General features: G+C 44.0%; 3 protein-coding genes across 3 annotated transcripts; 1 reads left to right on the forward strand and 2 right to left on the reverse strand.

The window, feature by feature from the left end:
• The first annotated feature begins 1,218 nt into the window (after positions 1-1,218).
• On the forward strand, positions 1,219-2,439 carry LOC112897932 (acetylajmalan esterase-like). Its single transcript, XM_025966340.1, has one exon. The coding sequence runs from the start codon at positions 1,219-1,221 to the stop codon at positions 2,437-2,439; it is 1,221 nt and encodes a 406-aa protein (XP_025822125.1).
• Positions 2,440-2,760: 321 nt separating this feature from the next.
• LOC112877316 (CMP-sialic acid transporter 5) lies at positions 2,761-8,221 on the reverse strand. The gene is made up of 16 exons (XM_025941586.1): positions 7,972-8,221; positions 7,618-7,874; positions 7,290-7,406; positions 6,752-6,808; positions 6,556-6,633; positions 6,405-6,449; positions 6,254-6,313; positions 5,539-5,661; positions 5,333-5,410; positions 4,941-5,010; positions 4,450-4,557; positions 4,238-4,371; positions 4,076-4,152; positions 3,767-3,815; positions 3,621-3,684; positions 2,761-3,126 (listed from the first exon to the last, which is right to left on the reverse strand). The coding sequence occupies exons 2-15, from the start codon at positions 7,786-7,788 to the stop codon at positions 3,634-3,636; spliced, it is 1,218 nt and encodes a 405-aa protein (XP_025797371.1). The 5' UTR covers positions 7,789-7,874; positions 7,972-8,221; the 3' UTR covers positions 2,761-3,126; positions 3,621-3,633.
• Positions 8,222-9,903: 1,682 nt separating this feature from the next.
• On the reverse strand, positions 9,904-12,879 carry LOC112896832 (nicotinamidase 1-like). The gene is made up of 5 exons (XM_025964987.1): positions 12,601-12,879; positions 11,285-11,468; positions 10,970-11,103; positions 10,705-10,890; positions 9,904-10,285 (listed from the first exon to the last, which is right to left on the reverse strand). The coding sequence occupies exons 1-5, from the start codon at positions 12,751-12,753 to the stop codon at positions 10,205-10,207; spliced, it is 738 nt and encodes a 245-aa protein (XP_025820772.1). The 5' UTR covers positions 12,754-12,879; the 3' UTR covers positions 9,904-10,204.
• Positions 12,880-12,925: the final 46 nt, after the last annotated feature.

Genomic DNA, 12,925 nt, shown 5'->3' on the forward strand with positions numbered 1-12,925 from the left:
GATGTGACGGGTCTAAAGTTCAGAAGGTAGGAAACGAACACACCCTTTGTTTGGGTATCTAGATAACACCTCGGGATAAGTTTATAGACCACCAATATAATTTACTCTTTACTAAGTACGTATTAAGCTTCCATCTGCGTTAAACTAAAAAAATACCTGATATCACAATTTTATTAGAGATATAATATAAACCAACGGTTTACAAAGATAATATGCAACAATTTTACAACACATGCAAAGCTCTGTTTAAAAGACCTACCATGCATGATGATAATTTGCGAGCTCTAAGCAATTTCGTTTTCAAACACTGATGAAATACTCGGGAAAGATCTAAGCATGATGATTCACTGTGCAGGGCAGAAAGAAAGCAAACACGGCAAAGAACAATGTCGACGCATGGTAGAATGAAGGTAAAGAGTGACATGAGCATAGCATACCACCTTTGTATGCTTGTTGAGAGCGGCAGCAAAAGGTTTCCAGATACTGACCGACCTCGCTCACTACCAGAGAACTGAAAATTCCTGACTGCTATATACGGAGTATAGCATGAACTAGTACTGCTTGGTGACGTACGCCTTGATGATCCTCGAGAATAGCACGATAACGATGAAATTTACCCTGAAACATGGATGATTAGACCGCAAACATTATTTTGCTTCATGCGGCCAAGATTTCACGGTGGTTGAATACCGCAAGATCAATTTGCTTCATGTTCTTGTTAATACTCGTCATGTAGCTCTTGGGTCTTGGTTCTGTTTAGACATTTTTTTAAATTAAATTTAGACGTTTGTTATTACTGCAAGAGTAAAGCAAATCCACATTTTAATTCTGAACTTTCCTCTTTGAGTCTAATAGTATTCAACGATCAATAACGAAGCAATGCACTCCAACTAGTAAAAACCATGTCGATTTACCCCTTCGATGATGCAATCCAGGGCCGCTGTTACTCGAGGCCCGTGCAAGAACACGCCGTTGATCCAGTTTCCCTGCCGCCTGGAGTTCGTGCGCAAGACATGGCGAGATGGAAACTTGACTCGGTCCACGGCGTCAACCCCGCTTGCTAATCAGTCTCCGACTCGGACGACGATCGCGTCTCCTAGTCCGATCGGCTAGGCCAAGCGACTCCCGTCGCGCTCAACAAAAGGAACCTGTCCTGCATGCTGGGCCTCAATCCTCTCCACACCGAAGCGAGAGACGACCAAACGCCGTAGCGGCTCTATGGCGACCATGGCTCGCATCCTGCTCGCCGCGTTCGTGGCTCTGCTCCTCGTCGTCGGCCCGTGCCACGCAAGGCCGGAGCCGGAGCATGCTGCCAAGTCGGCAGCGAAAGGGAAGACGACGGTGGTGGACGGCATCACGGCCATCTACAACTTCGGCGACTCCCTGTCGGACACCGGCAACCTGCTCCGCGAAGGCGCCGGCGGCATGCTGCAGTACACCACGGCTCCTCCCTACGGTTCCGCCATCGGCGGCGCCACGGGACGATGCTCCGACGGGTACCTCATGATAGACTTCCTCGCTAAGGATCTCGGCTTGCCGCTGCTCAACCCGTACCTCGACAAGGGCGCCGACTTCACGCACGGCGTCAACTTCGCCGTCGCCGGCGCCACGGCCCTCGACGCGGCGGCGCTCGCGAGGAGAGGGGTCTCTGTCCCCCACACCAACAGCTCCCTGGCCGTCCAGCTGCAGCAGTTCAAGGACTTCATGAACGCCAACACCCGGTCCCCGCAGGAGACCCGCGAGAAGCTGGCCCGCTCGCTGGTCATGGTGGGCGAGATCGGCGGCAACGACTACAACTACGCCTTCTCGGCGAACAGGCCGGCAGGCGACGGCGAGCGCAACCTCTACAACTTCGGGCGCATGGCGGCCGGCGTGGTCGAGGCGACGGCGCTCGTCCCCGACGTGGTGCGGTCCGTGACGAGCGCGGCCAGGGAGCTCCTCGACATGGGCGCGACGCGGCTGGTGATCCCGGGCAACTTCCCGCTGGGGTGCGTGCCGAGCTACATGTCCGCGGTGGACGAGAAGGACCCGGCGGCCTACGACGGCAACGGCTGCCTCGCGGCGCTGAACCTGTTCGCCCAGATGCACAACGTGCTGCTGCAGCAGGGCATCCGGGAGCTGCGCCGGTCGTACCCGGGCGCCACGATCGCCTACGCCGACTACTTCTACGCGTACGTGCGGATGCTGAGGGACGCCGGCGAGACGGGGTTCGACGAGGGGGCGCTGACCAGGGCGTGCTGCGGCGCCGGCGCCGGCGCGTACAACTTCGACATGGACCGGATGTGCGGCGCGCCGGGCACGTCGGTATGCGCGAGGCCCGACGAGCGCATCAGCTGGGACGGCGTGCACCTGACGCAGCGCGCGTACAGGGTCATGACCGACTTGCTCTACCACGAGGGATTTGCGTCCCCTGCGCCGGTAGAGTTCCCGCGTGCGTGAAGATCGACGGGCGTCCTAGCTTCACTAGAGTCTAGCCAGTTGGTGTTGTGAATTGTATGTTCTACTTCTGTTAGTCTTCCACCTTTGCTTTAGTGCAACCTGTGTATATTTAGTTAAGTCGCGAGTTTGAAAATAGTTCCAAGTTTTCAAGGATTCAGTCTGCAATTTGCTTTACTGTTATACAAGCGCCCAGTAATGTAGGGGATACTGATTGAGAACTTGCCACTTCAAGCTGTGTAACATTGCTGCACATCCATGAGTTATCAAGAGAGGCGCAAGTTTCTCAAGACTGCACAAAAATTAACATTGAACACGGCTGGAGAATCGGGTAAACAACGTATAGCATTCATCAACATCCAAAAAGGAATTCGTACAAAAAGAATTATCGGATTGCCACTGTTCTGTGTACAGCTCCAGGAAAAATTTTGGTTACAAGTATCGTATCTGAGAATCCCTATCCAATTATATGTCTATCAAAATGTATGGTATGCTGGTCCGCCACTCCCACAAGGCCACAAACCCACTCATGGCCCGCCACCCGCCTCATCCAGAAAAATTGAACGAAGAAATTGGGGAACACGTTGGTGCTTCTTTCTTTCTTTTGCCTTTACAGTGTACAATAGTTTATTCAACTCACAATGCTACATCTGCTGCTCACACGGCAAAAACGAGCATCTTCTATCCTACCTGCAGAACAGAAAGAACAGCGTTCATGTGATTGACAGTGACATATAAATATTTCAGTAAGCTAGTTTCACTTAGTATATTGCAGATAGAAATATGGAACAGATGTGAACTTAGTCATTTTGAAAGTACTTAGGAAACGAAAATCCAATATTACAGCCCACACCTGCCAAAGCATAACCTATAGCTAACCAGATGATTCTGATCTTGAGGCTTATACCCAAAACATTGTGAGCCTCAGCCTGTATCAGCATTTGGTGACCACCATTAATTTACACCTGTCTGCATACTTTCTCAAATTGACAAAGCTAATCAACTATCACAGGCAAATATCACTAAAAAGATCAGTCAAATCATCCTCTTTTCTGGTTTATACTGAAAGCATTGACAATCACCCATCTTACTCCATTGGCAAGCTACATGCATATAACTATAGACCTGTCAAATTGTCAACTGAGTAACACCAGAGAAATCTGGCTACAAGAATCTATGTATACCTCAAAAACAAGCTCATGTAGGCAATAGCGGTTGCCTCTCATCAGTGCCAATCCGATGGCTCGCCTGAAATGACAGTCGAGTTTGATGTAAGCCTTACAAAATGAAAACAACATATCTATTTTTAAATGAACAACAAGCTACTTACATCATCAGCCGCACCAGCAGTCATATTTACAAAAGAAGATTCAGACGACCTGTGAAAGAACAAGCACCTTATGAGGAGACACATTAAACAATCCTTAAAAAAACTTGCTACTTCAACAACATTAACAGGCATCCGAAGTCACATCCCCAAGTCATAAGCATAGAAGAGGATCATGAATTCAGTGCAAAACAGCACTTCTTCAGAGAGCAGTATATGCCATTGACACAATTGTAAGAAGGCAAACGCTAAGTGAAACCTCAACCAAGCACGGCTTATTATAACCATTTGGAACAAGATAAAAAAACTCACCGATGGTTTTGTGTATCTTCCAACTCTAATAAGTCAGCAGGTTTGTCATCTTTGACTTTAGCAAGTGGAGAGAAGAACTGAGGGCAAATGACAGTAAGATATGTGAAACAAAATGAAGGTTGCTTCAATGAAATTAACTAATAAAAGAAAAGGTAAGTTCACCTGGTGCATTGAAATAAACACCACTGATATGCCCAGGAGAAAATTAATGGTCAAGGTATGCCCCAAAAATGCAGCAGAAGCTAGGCCAGTAAATATTGTGGCAACAGTTGACGAATACTTCTTCAAAATTGTGTCTGCAGTATAATTTCAGTTATAAAATTAGATATGAGAACTTAAAGAATAATGAAGAAAAAAATGTAGCGCATCATTACCTGCATACTTAAAGAAGAATGAAGATAGAATGCCTTGTGCAGCATTGTTACATATGAGAAACATTGTGGCCCTTGAATGTCCTCGAAGGATATTAAAACTCTCTGGCCCTGCAAACAGACAGAAGAGGATTACATCATAAGCATAAGACAGGCCTAGCATGCCTATCATGTTGCCCCAGGGATTGACACTGGTCATCACTAAGAATGGGCGGTCACATTTGGCCTCCAAAGTTTACTAATAATTAGTCAAATACTTCAAATTCTATACAAAATCAGTCGGTTTGTCAATCCTTCACTTTATAAGGTAAGGAGTTTATTATGTCTCCCCTTTTGGTTGGTACAACTTTGAAAGCATGGGGTACTATCATACAAAATTATTTTTCTCATTATCATCTAGGGTCTGGACTGATAGTTGCAGCTAATGCACAAGACATGCAGCATTTTGGCATTGGCCCTCAATGTAAAACTGAACTTCAAATGAAGGTGCACACCTTGGAATAAGGCAGTCCCAAGAATGCCAAGGAAGTTGAATATTGCTCCATATCCATACAGAAACAAGTTCTGCAAATTCAACGGAAAGATCATTAAAGGAAATAATAGGCAAGATTATAAAGAAATAACAAGACAAGCAATATGATGTTGGAAAATGAAGACAACTACAAATAAAATAAGTTGCTGATAAAAGAATGGACAGTACAAGCTACTCTATAGTAACTCAGGGCTCGTTTGGTTCAAACCCTGGACCAGACAGCCTGGAACAGGCAGCATGTCCAGACCCAGGTCTTCGAAATCCAACCCTGGAGTTGCCTCCAGGCAGGGTGGCCACGGTCAGAACCAAACAGGCCCTCAAGGCCAAAGGTAAACAAACTTATACTCAATTTACCTGGAGATAAATGCTAGTGTCATATTGGCTCTTCAAGGCATATTCATTGTAGACAGAAGCCATTGAAGGAACAGTTACCTGCAATTCACAATTGTAAAAATATATAAGTAGCTTATAATTCTACGTTTTTGGTTGAGGGAACTTACAAAAAGAAGTGCACATGCTGGGAAAAATAAAGGATATCAGATGGTCTAGCAGCAACTTACAAAAACCAATGTATATATGTACGCGATAGCAGTGACAGGAAGACCAAATGCGGTATTGCCCGCAGGTACAGTCCGAAGTTGATTGATGCTGATTCCAATAAGCAATAAAGCAAGAGCTTCCCACTGTCAATATTAAAAAAAAAAGAGTGGGAGAAAGGTCAACATAACTGAACGTCAGAACTGTTGCGCATGACAAAAGCATTTGCAAAAGGAACGGCCTCATTTCATAATTCTTTTTATGCTTATATATGTGTGTGGAAAAGGCCCATCAGTTCACATAATTTCTAATGAATTCATGGCTTCACCTAAAACTATCATTACAGACCACCATGGATATGGCAATGTGTGATACAAACTTGCTTGCAACATGCCACAGCTTCCAAAAGAAGCTTACACTATGCTCATAATCAGATGATCAAGTGCTACATGTTTCCAATCGTTAAGCAAGAATGCAAGATTCAAATTAGTCAAAAGCATATATGTTGACATGTATACTACTTATTCTTGAGCTTAAGCTTTATTTTAATAATGGCTAGTCCATTCATAAGAAGTTCAGAATCCAATTATCTATGCTGAATGATATCAACATAATTGGATAAGACAACACAGAAGAAATCCAGTAATCCTTATATTGCATAGCAGAAGAAAACAAATACTACAATATCCACAGTCATAAGATAAAAATAAAGCAAGATAATGTCAATGTTACCCTTACCTGAATTACCGAGAATTTCCTCCTCATTATAAATTTCAGAAGAACAGCTATAACCAGTACCTAGAGAAGTTTAGACCACATGTACTTTGAGATGTGTGTACACACAAACTATAACTTATGCAGGACAACTGATAGTACAAGAAAAGTGTACCTTTAGATTACTTAGCATTTTCACAGTTGCAGGATTGAAGTACAACTGCACAATTGACTCAATATGTCAGATTGTTACAATACATCACAAGGAAATATCAACATCTACGATAAAATAACAATACTCTGCAAGTAAACCGAATGAAAATTACCTGCATGATAAATTTTAGGTAATTGTTGATGGCATATAGAAGAGCGGGAACAGCTAGAAGTACATTATTACGGGCTGCCTACAAAACCAAATAACGAATGATCAGATAATGTGACAAAAAAAAGCAATAGTATATATCAAAGTACAATGTCTCTACAGTACAGGTAAATCAGAAAGAAAGCAATGAGATAGATCACCTGTATGAAGGTTGAACGTGCCAAAAGTGGCTTTTCTCCAACCTTTTGCTTTCTAGACTGTCACATTACAACAGCACAGCAAAAAGGTAAACAGATAGAAATTGTAAACATAATACAAGCTGAAGAAAAAACACTGCAGAGTAACTGTATTTCAGTATAGCCATCACACGTCATGAAAATAAAATTTTGAGGAATACAAACAAAATTCTAAGCAAATCTGCACATCCAGAAAATAAAACTTAGATCAGATATTGAGTGCCAAAGCAAGATTGCCTCTCCGCATTTTAAAGGCATTGTCAGATAAAAGATGGCTTCAGGACTCTCTTTTCCATTTCCTTTTATATGCAGGAACTTTTGGTCCTACGATCCTTACTCTAGGACCAAAAAGTGCTTCCAGTGGGCTACTTATTAAAAGTTCTAGATGCTACGGACTCAACTAAGAAAAGAGCCCATGCAGGACGGATCGTCTTCATTACTAAGGTCGTTTTAAGTTGGAGTGCAAGTGCAGAAACGAAAAACATCAGCAAAAAGAACAAACCTGAATTATGAGCATCACGATAGCAAAGATAACTTTCATAACCTCAGTCAGAAAGTTAACACTGATGGGACTGAACTGAAACTTCCCATCAACCTTTGACATGAACACTAGGATGGGCTGCACAAACAAAGCCAAACATTAACAACTCTCAACTCTGATCATTGCCGTTCAGAGGCACGTAACACACAGCAAAGGGCCATTGCATAGCATCAGTATTAGTAATAGCATTACTTCTGTACCAGATTCATGATGCTATCTCACCTAAACATTGATCGCGGAAATGTTTGCAGGTGAGGGATTGAGAATGAAGCGTTTAGCCACAACAAACCTGGAGGCCGACAAGGATGCAGTCGCCGACAACTAGGAAGACGTTGAGCGCGCGGAACTTGGACGACATCTTGCTGCGGTGCTTGTCGTAGGCCCTGGACACGCTCCGCGGGCTCGGCACCACCAGCCGGTTGCGGCAGACGCTGCATTCCACCACCCCATTCCGCTGCATCTCCGCTGGCCACCAGCTACGTGGCCCACGCCCGCCGAGATGCCGCTCAGTGCCCGCGGCCCCGGAGAGATCACGAGAGCATGCACCTGCAGCGACCACGCCATTTTCAGCAAATCAACATCAACGCAACGGAGAAGACTGCATCCTCGAGCAGATCCGAGGGGTCCCGCTCGGCCTCCGTACCTCGGGGAAGGCGTGGCGGTGTCGGTGCGGATCTCGCAGATCTGGCCCGGCCTGGGAGCCGCGCGCGCGGCGGATCGGGCTTGGCCTGGCTGGGTTCCGGCCGGGATTTCTGGCGAGAGCACGGCGGTTTGGTCCGGCGAGGGGAGCGGAGGAGCCCGTGGGAGGCTCGCTCCGGGATCTCGAGCTCCGGCAGGAGTCGGGGCCGGAGGAGAAAGGTGTGAGGGGAGAAGAGGAGAGGAAGGTGGGGGAGGAGGGGGGACGCGACAGGAAGCGGGTGTTTCGGTGTATTTATATTTCTTACTATCACCGAATATCGAGTACTCCCTCAGTCTTATGAAAAAATACAATTATGCATTTAAAATAAATTCATAACATGTACAATTGCATGGTCATATTTGATTTGCATTCCAAAACTAATCATATGTGAGTCTTTTCATACCACCACTAATCTATCTGAAAAAAATAAAATTGAAGACGGAGGGAGCAGTGATTTATTTTTATTTTTTTAATGGAAAAATTTGGATCTTGATCGAGAGTTTATGGCGCTCTGATTTTGTGGCGCTAGTGTCGGTTTGTTGTGACTAATGACCGTCTCGGTCGTCTTGCTCAATTCTAACGGTTCTTTTCCCCGAGAGGCATTGAGCATGTGTTTCATCAAGAAAGCGAATTATAATAACTCAACATTTAGATAAACACCGACCGAACCAAAACTTAGAATTATAAAATTACTGTAAAATATAGATGGTGGTACATACTCCTTCCGTTTCAAATTGTATATTATTTTGATAAATCTAGATACATAGATTTTGCTATACATTTAGATAAACACTATCTCTAAATACGTAGCAAAAATTATATATCTAGATTTGCCAAAATGACCGGAGGGAGTGCAATCTATCACAACAGCACTAAAAACCACAACTCACTTAAACTAACTAAACTTCATATGAAAATAAATAAGTACCATAGTTGTCCACTAAAATTATAATAATGGTTCAAAAACAGCAGAAGATCAACACAGATAGGAAATGAAGGGTAATGCAAGATGACGTCTTCAAGGAGAACACGGACTGAATTTGCACATGTGGAAATCAAAGTGAGTAGGATAACCTTAATAATGCCCCAACGAGATAAGTTGTGACCGTGGCATTAGTCGATGTGGGTCATAGCAGAAGCAAGCTTGAGCTTTCGCTCGTGTCATCTAAATCCAAACACCGCACAAATAAACCATATAAGGTTTAAAGGGATTTTCAGTGTGGCGTGGGAGATCCTTAAAGCCGTCCATGCTGGGAGCAATATGACGGAGGAGGAATGGTCCTGAAACCTATATTTGATTAATACAGTTGGGATTCAAATTGGAGTGCCGGTTTCAACTTTTGAGGTACCATTCTCGTAGAGGGTTTAGAGGGAAAGCCACACCGATAAGTTATAGTAGCAAAGCAAAGTGAGGGATCTTATATGCAGTCTCATGTGTTGATATTTGGTCTTGGTTGTTTCATGTTAACTCTATATATATTGATTTGTTCATACTATAGAAAATGTTCTGTACAATGCTGGGAAGTGGTTTCATAGTTTTAAAACATAGCTTATGATGCGGTTACTGTGTACGTCTTCCTCTCTCACTCCAGGTCATCAAAAATAGCCATGGCATACTTGAATTGTACGAGATAACCAATGATGTATCTAGCGTATGCCGGTGTACTTTTTTGGGGGGGAAGTGCACCAATGTACTTGACTGCCCATACACACGTACATCATTATGTTAGCTGCTGACCCTAACTCAAACAACTATAGAGTACTTCCATAACGTCATTGTGTTATATAGTTAAAAATACAAGTTGTTTTAGCCTCGTTCTGTTTTTTTTAAAAAAAATACTGTTTCTACAACTTATATTCCATAACTGTGTCAGTAAATCGTAGGACTGGGGAGAGTTTTATACTTTATTAAATACGATTATACAATCCCAGAACTGAACATTAGTAACCAATGAGAAAATACAGTGCGCGTTAAACTGACGCATGTTTAGCTGGACAATTTGGGATACTATTAAATAATATGTACAGCTTAACCACAAAATGAACCCATCTTTACAGATTCAAAGGTGATTATCGCTAGCATCACATTGTTTCTCGACAACTTCATGCATGCATATCTGATTATTCCATTGGTAGGATGAGAGGGCAGAGCAAACACTATTAACATCATCAGTAATGACAAGGTCAAGTTTTTTATTCAAGGTTCAACAACAACCCTGTCAACTACCTTTGCACCCCTTCCTCTGGCCATGTAGAGCCCGACATGATGCATAAGATCCTGCAAACATTGAACAATATGGTAAGTTCATTGTGAGGTTCTTCCTTTAGCATCACGGAGAGCACTCTATTGAGTAGTGTATTATTTATATGCTTGCTTCGGATCAATCAAGACGATTATATAACAAAGAATGCTATTTGCATCTGATGATTATGAAAAAACTTAACAAAGAATGGTTCTCTTTCTTTTTGTAGGTGGAAGTTTTTCTTGCTATTGGCATGAAATAAATGGATTGCCCAGTTTCTTCTCTCAAACTTATAGGTTTAGTGTTCTCCAAGGATACTTTTTCATTCTTTCTTTTACATATATAAATGTGGTCATCTGAAGATCCCCATAGTATATCCGTCAATCATTTGGTGCAAGTCCACATTCCTGGGGACTTGAGGATTCTGAATGTATGAACATCGGAGACTAGATACCTGTGGATGGGCAAGAGCTCCTTTAACATTTGCCACAACCTCAACAGGAAGGTCATATGTAGCACAACCCTCGGAATAAATCACAACATCTTGTAATGGAGGCACTCGGTCAATATTTCGAGCAGCCAGAGTTGAGCTTGCAAAATCCAAAACACAGATGTCTGTGCATATTCCGAGCACCAAGATCTGCATTGAGCCCATGCCCAAGTCATACACAGAAGGATAGGATCTATTTCTAAAATCCTCATGTAGTCAGACAACTCACAGTTTTGATTTGATTTTTTGCAACCCAATCAGCAAAAACACTGGACCCATCCTTCTCCATACAGCTGATGTACCCATCAATACAACTTTTCCTCTTTATAGTCACATTTGGTTCCTTTTCCAACCACTCCAGATCTACACATTACAAACTGAAATTTGTCAAATAGAGAAAATCGATCATATTTCATTGTCCTTCTCTCGTACTGTCAGTGTACATCATTAACAGAAGATCTTACTCTAATAGGAAATAAAACTAAGCACAAAAGTTGGGCGAGCACTTCTGAAATATAAATGCTGGTTCCAGTTTAGGACCTACCTGGAACAAAGTTCTCCTCCCCAGTACCAATGATACAGTGAGGGGGATATGGCGGTTCAGGCTTATCTGGATAGTGGGTATCAAGAAACGCAAAGATTGGCCAGTTTCTATCACAGAAAAGCTTAGAGAGCCTAGCAGCCTCTCCCACCATCTTTTCGATCTGCTTGTTTGGTGCAACAGGAGCCTGCAAATGAAAAGCAAAGATTATTCAGTCAGTCTAAAATAGTCTGTCTGAAATAATAATCAAAACTACTAATAGCAGGGTGCATGAACCCAAAAAGGAGGTGTAAATCTGCACAGTTGTCTAACACAGGCAGTCTAAAGCAGTCGGCCAAAGTGCACGCTGGGCACTTCAGCTCACTAGAAATTACTTTGTATTTACATTTTAGTTTCTTCACCTGATGCTGATATATGGATTGCTATTTTTCATGCAGCGTTTGGAAGTCCTTAAATAGAGAGGAGACCTGAACAAGAATCAACAAGATGGCTGAGGAAATCAAAGCAAAGTTAGCATCGCTATGTCAAGCCGCCAAGTTCAGGCTGGGATAGGATGAACTGCTGCCTTCTATTTTGTTATAAGCTGGGTTTCTTGCTGTTACTGCTTTCATAGGGAGTTGAGAGTGGGTGAAATTCTTAGCTCTAGGACACCTGGTATATCCTTCCTATATCCCCTGTCCTAGATTGCAGACTTGTTTGCGTCGTTGCTCTAGAACTTAAGCTAGAAAACTTGCATTCTATAAGGGCAGGGCAGAAGCCTTCTATCTAAAAGAAAAACCTGCACAAATTGCAAGGAGAAACGGAGAGAGCATGTGTGTTGTCCACTTGTCCTAATTAACAGAACGGTCTCATGTGAAAGGTAGAAATTTTCGGGTCTAGCTAAGTTGGCCGCCAGCGGTGCTCCCTGAATTCTACATATGCGACTACGGACAAACTTTAGTGACTAATCAATGAAGTTTTTTTTTCTGTTATGTTGAACAGGAACTGAAAAACACAGATTAAAAAGCGGATAGGTGGGAGGAACAGAACAAGAAAAATACAACGATACAGCCGAGGAGGACAATCCAGTGAACCTCACTTGTGTCCCTATCCGAGAATCCTAGAAGGAGATCACCGCACAGCTCAGCGCTCGCACTCTGTTCCTATAAACCTAAACGATTCAAGTGTAACGATCGAGGCAGGAACAGCGCAGAATTCACGAAAGCTTAACCGATAAATAAAGGAAGGGAGAAAAAAAAAAGGAAAGGCAGAAAGAAAAGGGCGAGCACGCGAGAACCTAGCGACGGCAGTGGGAAAGAGAAGAGAAGAGAAGAGCTCACGAGGTTCCCGGCGCCGACGGTGCAGAAACCGTTGCAGAGGTCGACGAGGACGAGCCCCACCCCGCGCGGCGGGAGGACGAGCTCCCCGTCGGTCTGGAACGGGATCTGCGACCGGAGCAGGCTCACGGCGGACGCGGCGGCCTCCGTCCCCATTCGCCGCCTCCCGCTGCTCCTCTTGCTCCTCCTCGAGTTGGACCGGTTCGCGCTCAGCGGGTTCTCGACCTACGATTGACCTCTCAACGGCGAAAGGTCCCCGTGTGTGAGGAAGGCGGAATGGAGTAGCCGAGAGGAGGTACAAGGGGCATGTTCGTTTCCGGGTACCTAA

The sequence above is a fragment of the Panicum hallii genome, chromosome 1 (assembly GCF_002211085.1).
Source record: "Panicum hallii strain FIL2 chromosome 1, PHallii_v3.1, whole genome shotgun sequence".
NCBI classification, from domain to species: domain Eukaryota; kingdom Viridiplantae; phylum Streptophyta; class Magnoliopsida; order Poales; family Poaceae; genus Panicum; species Panicum hallii.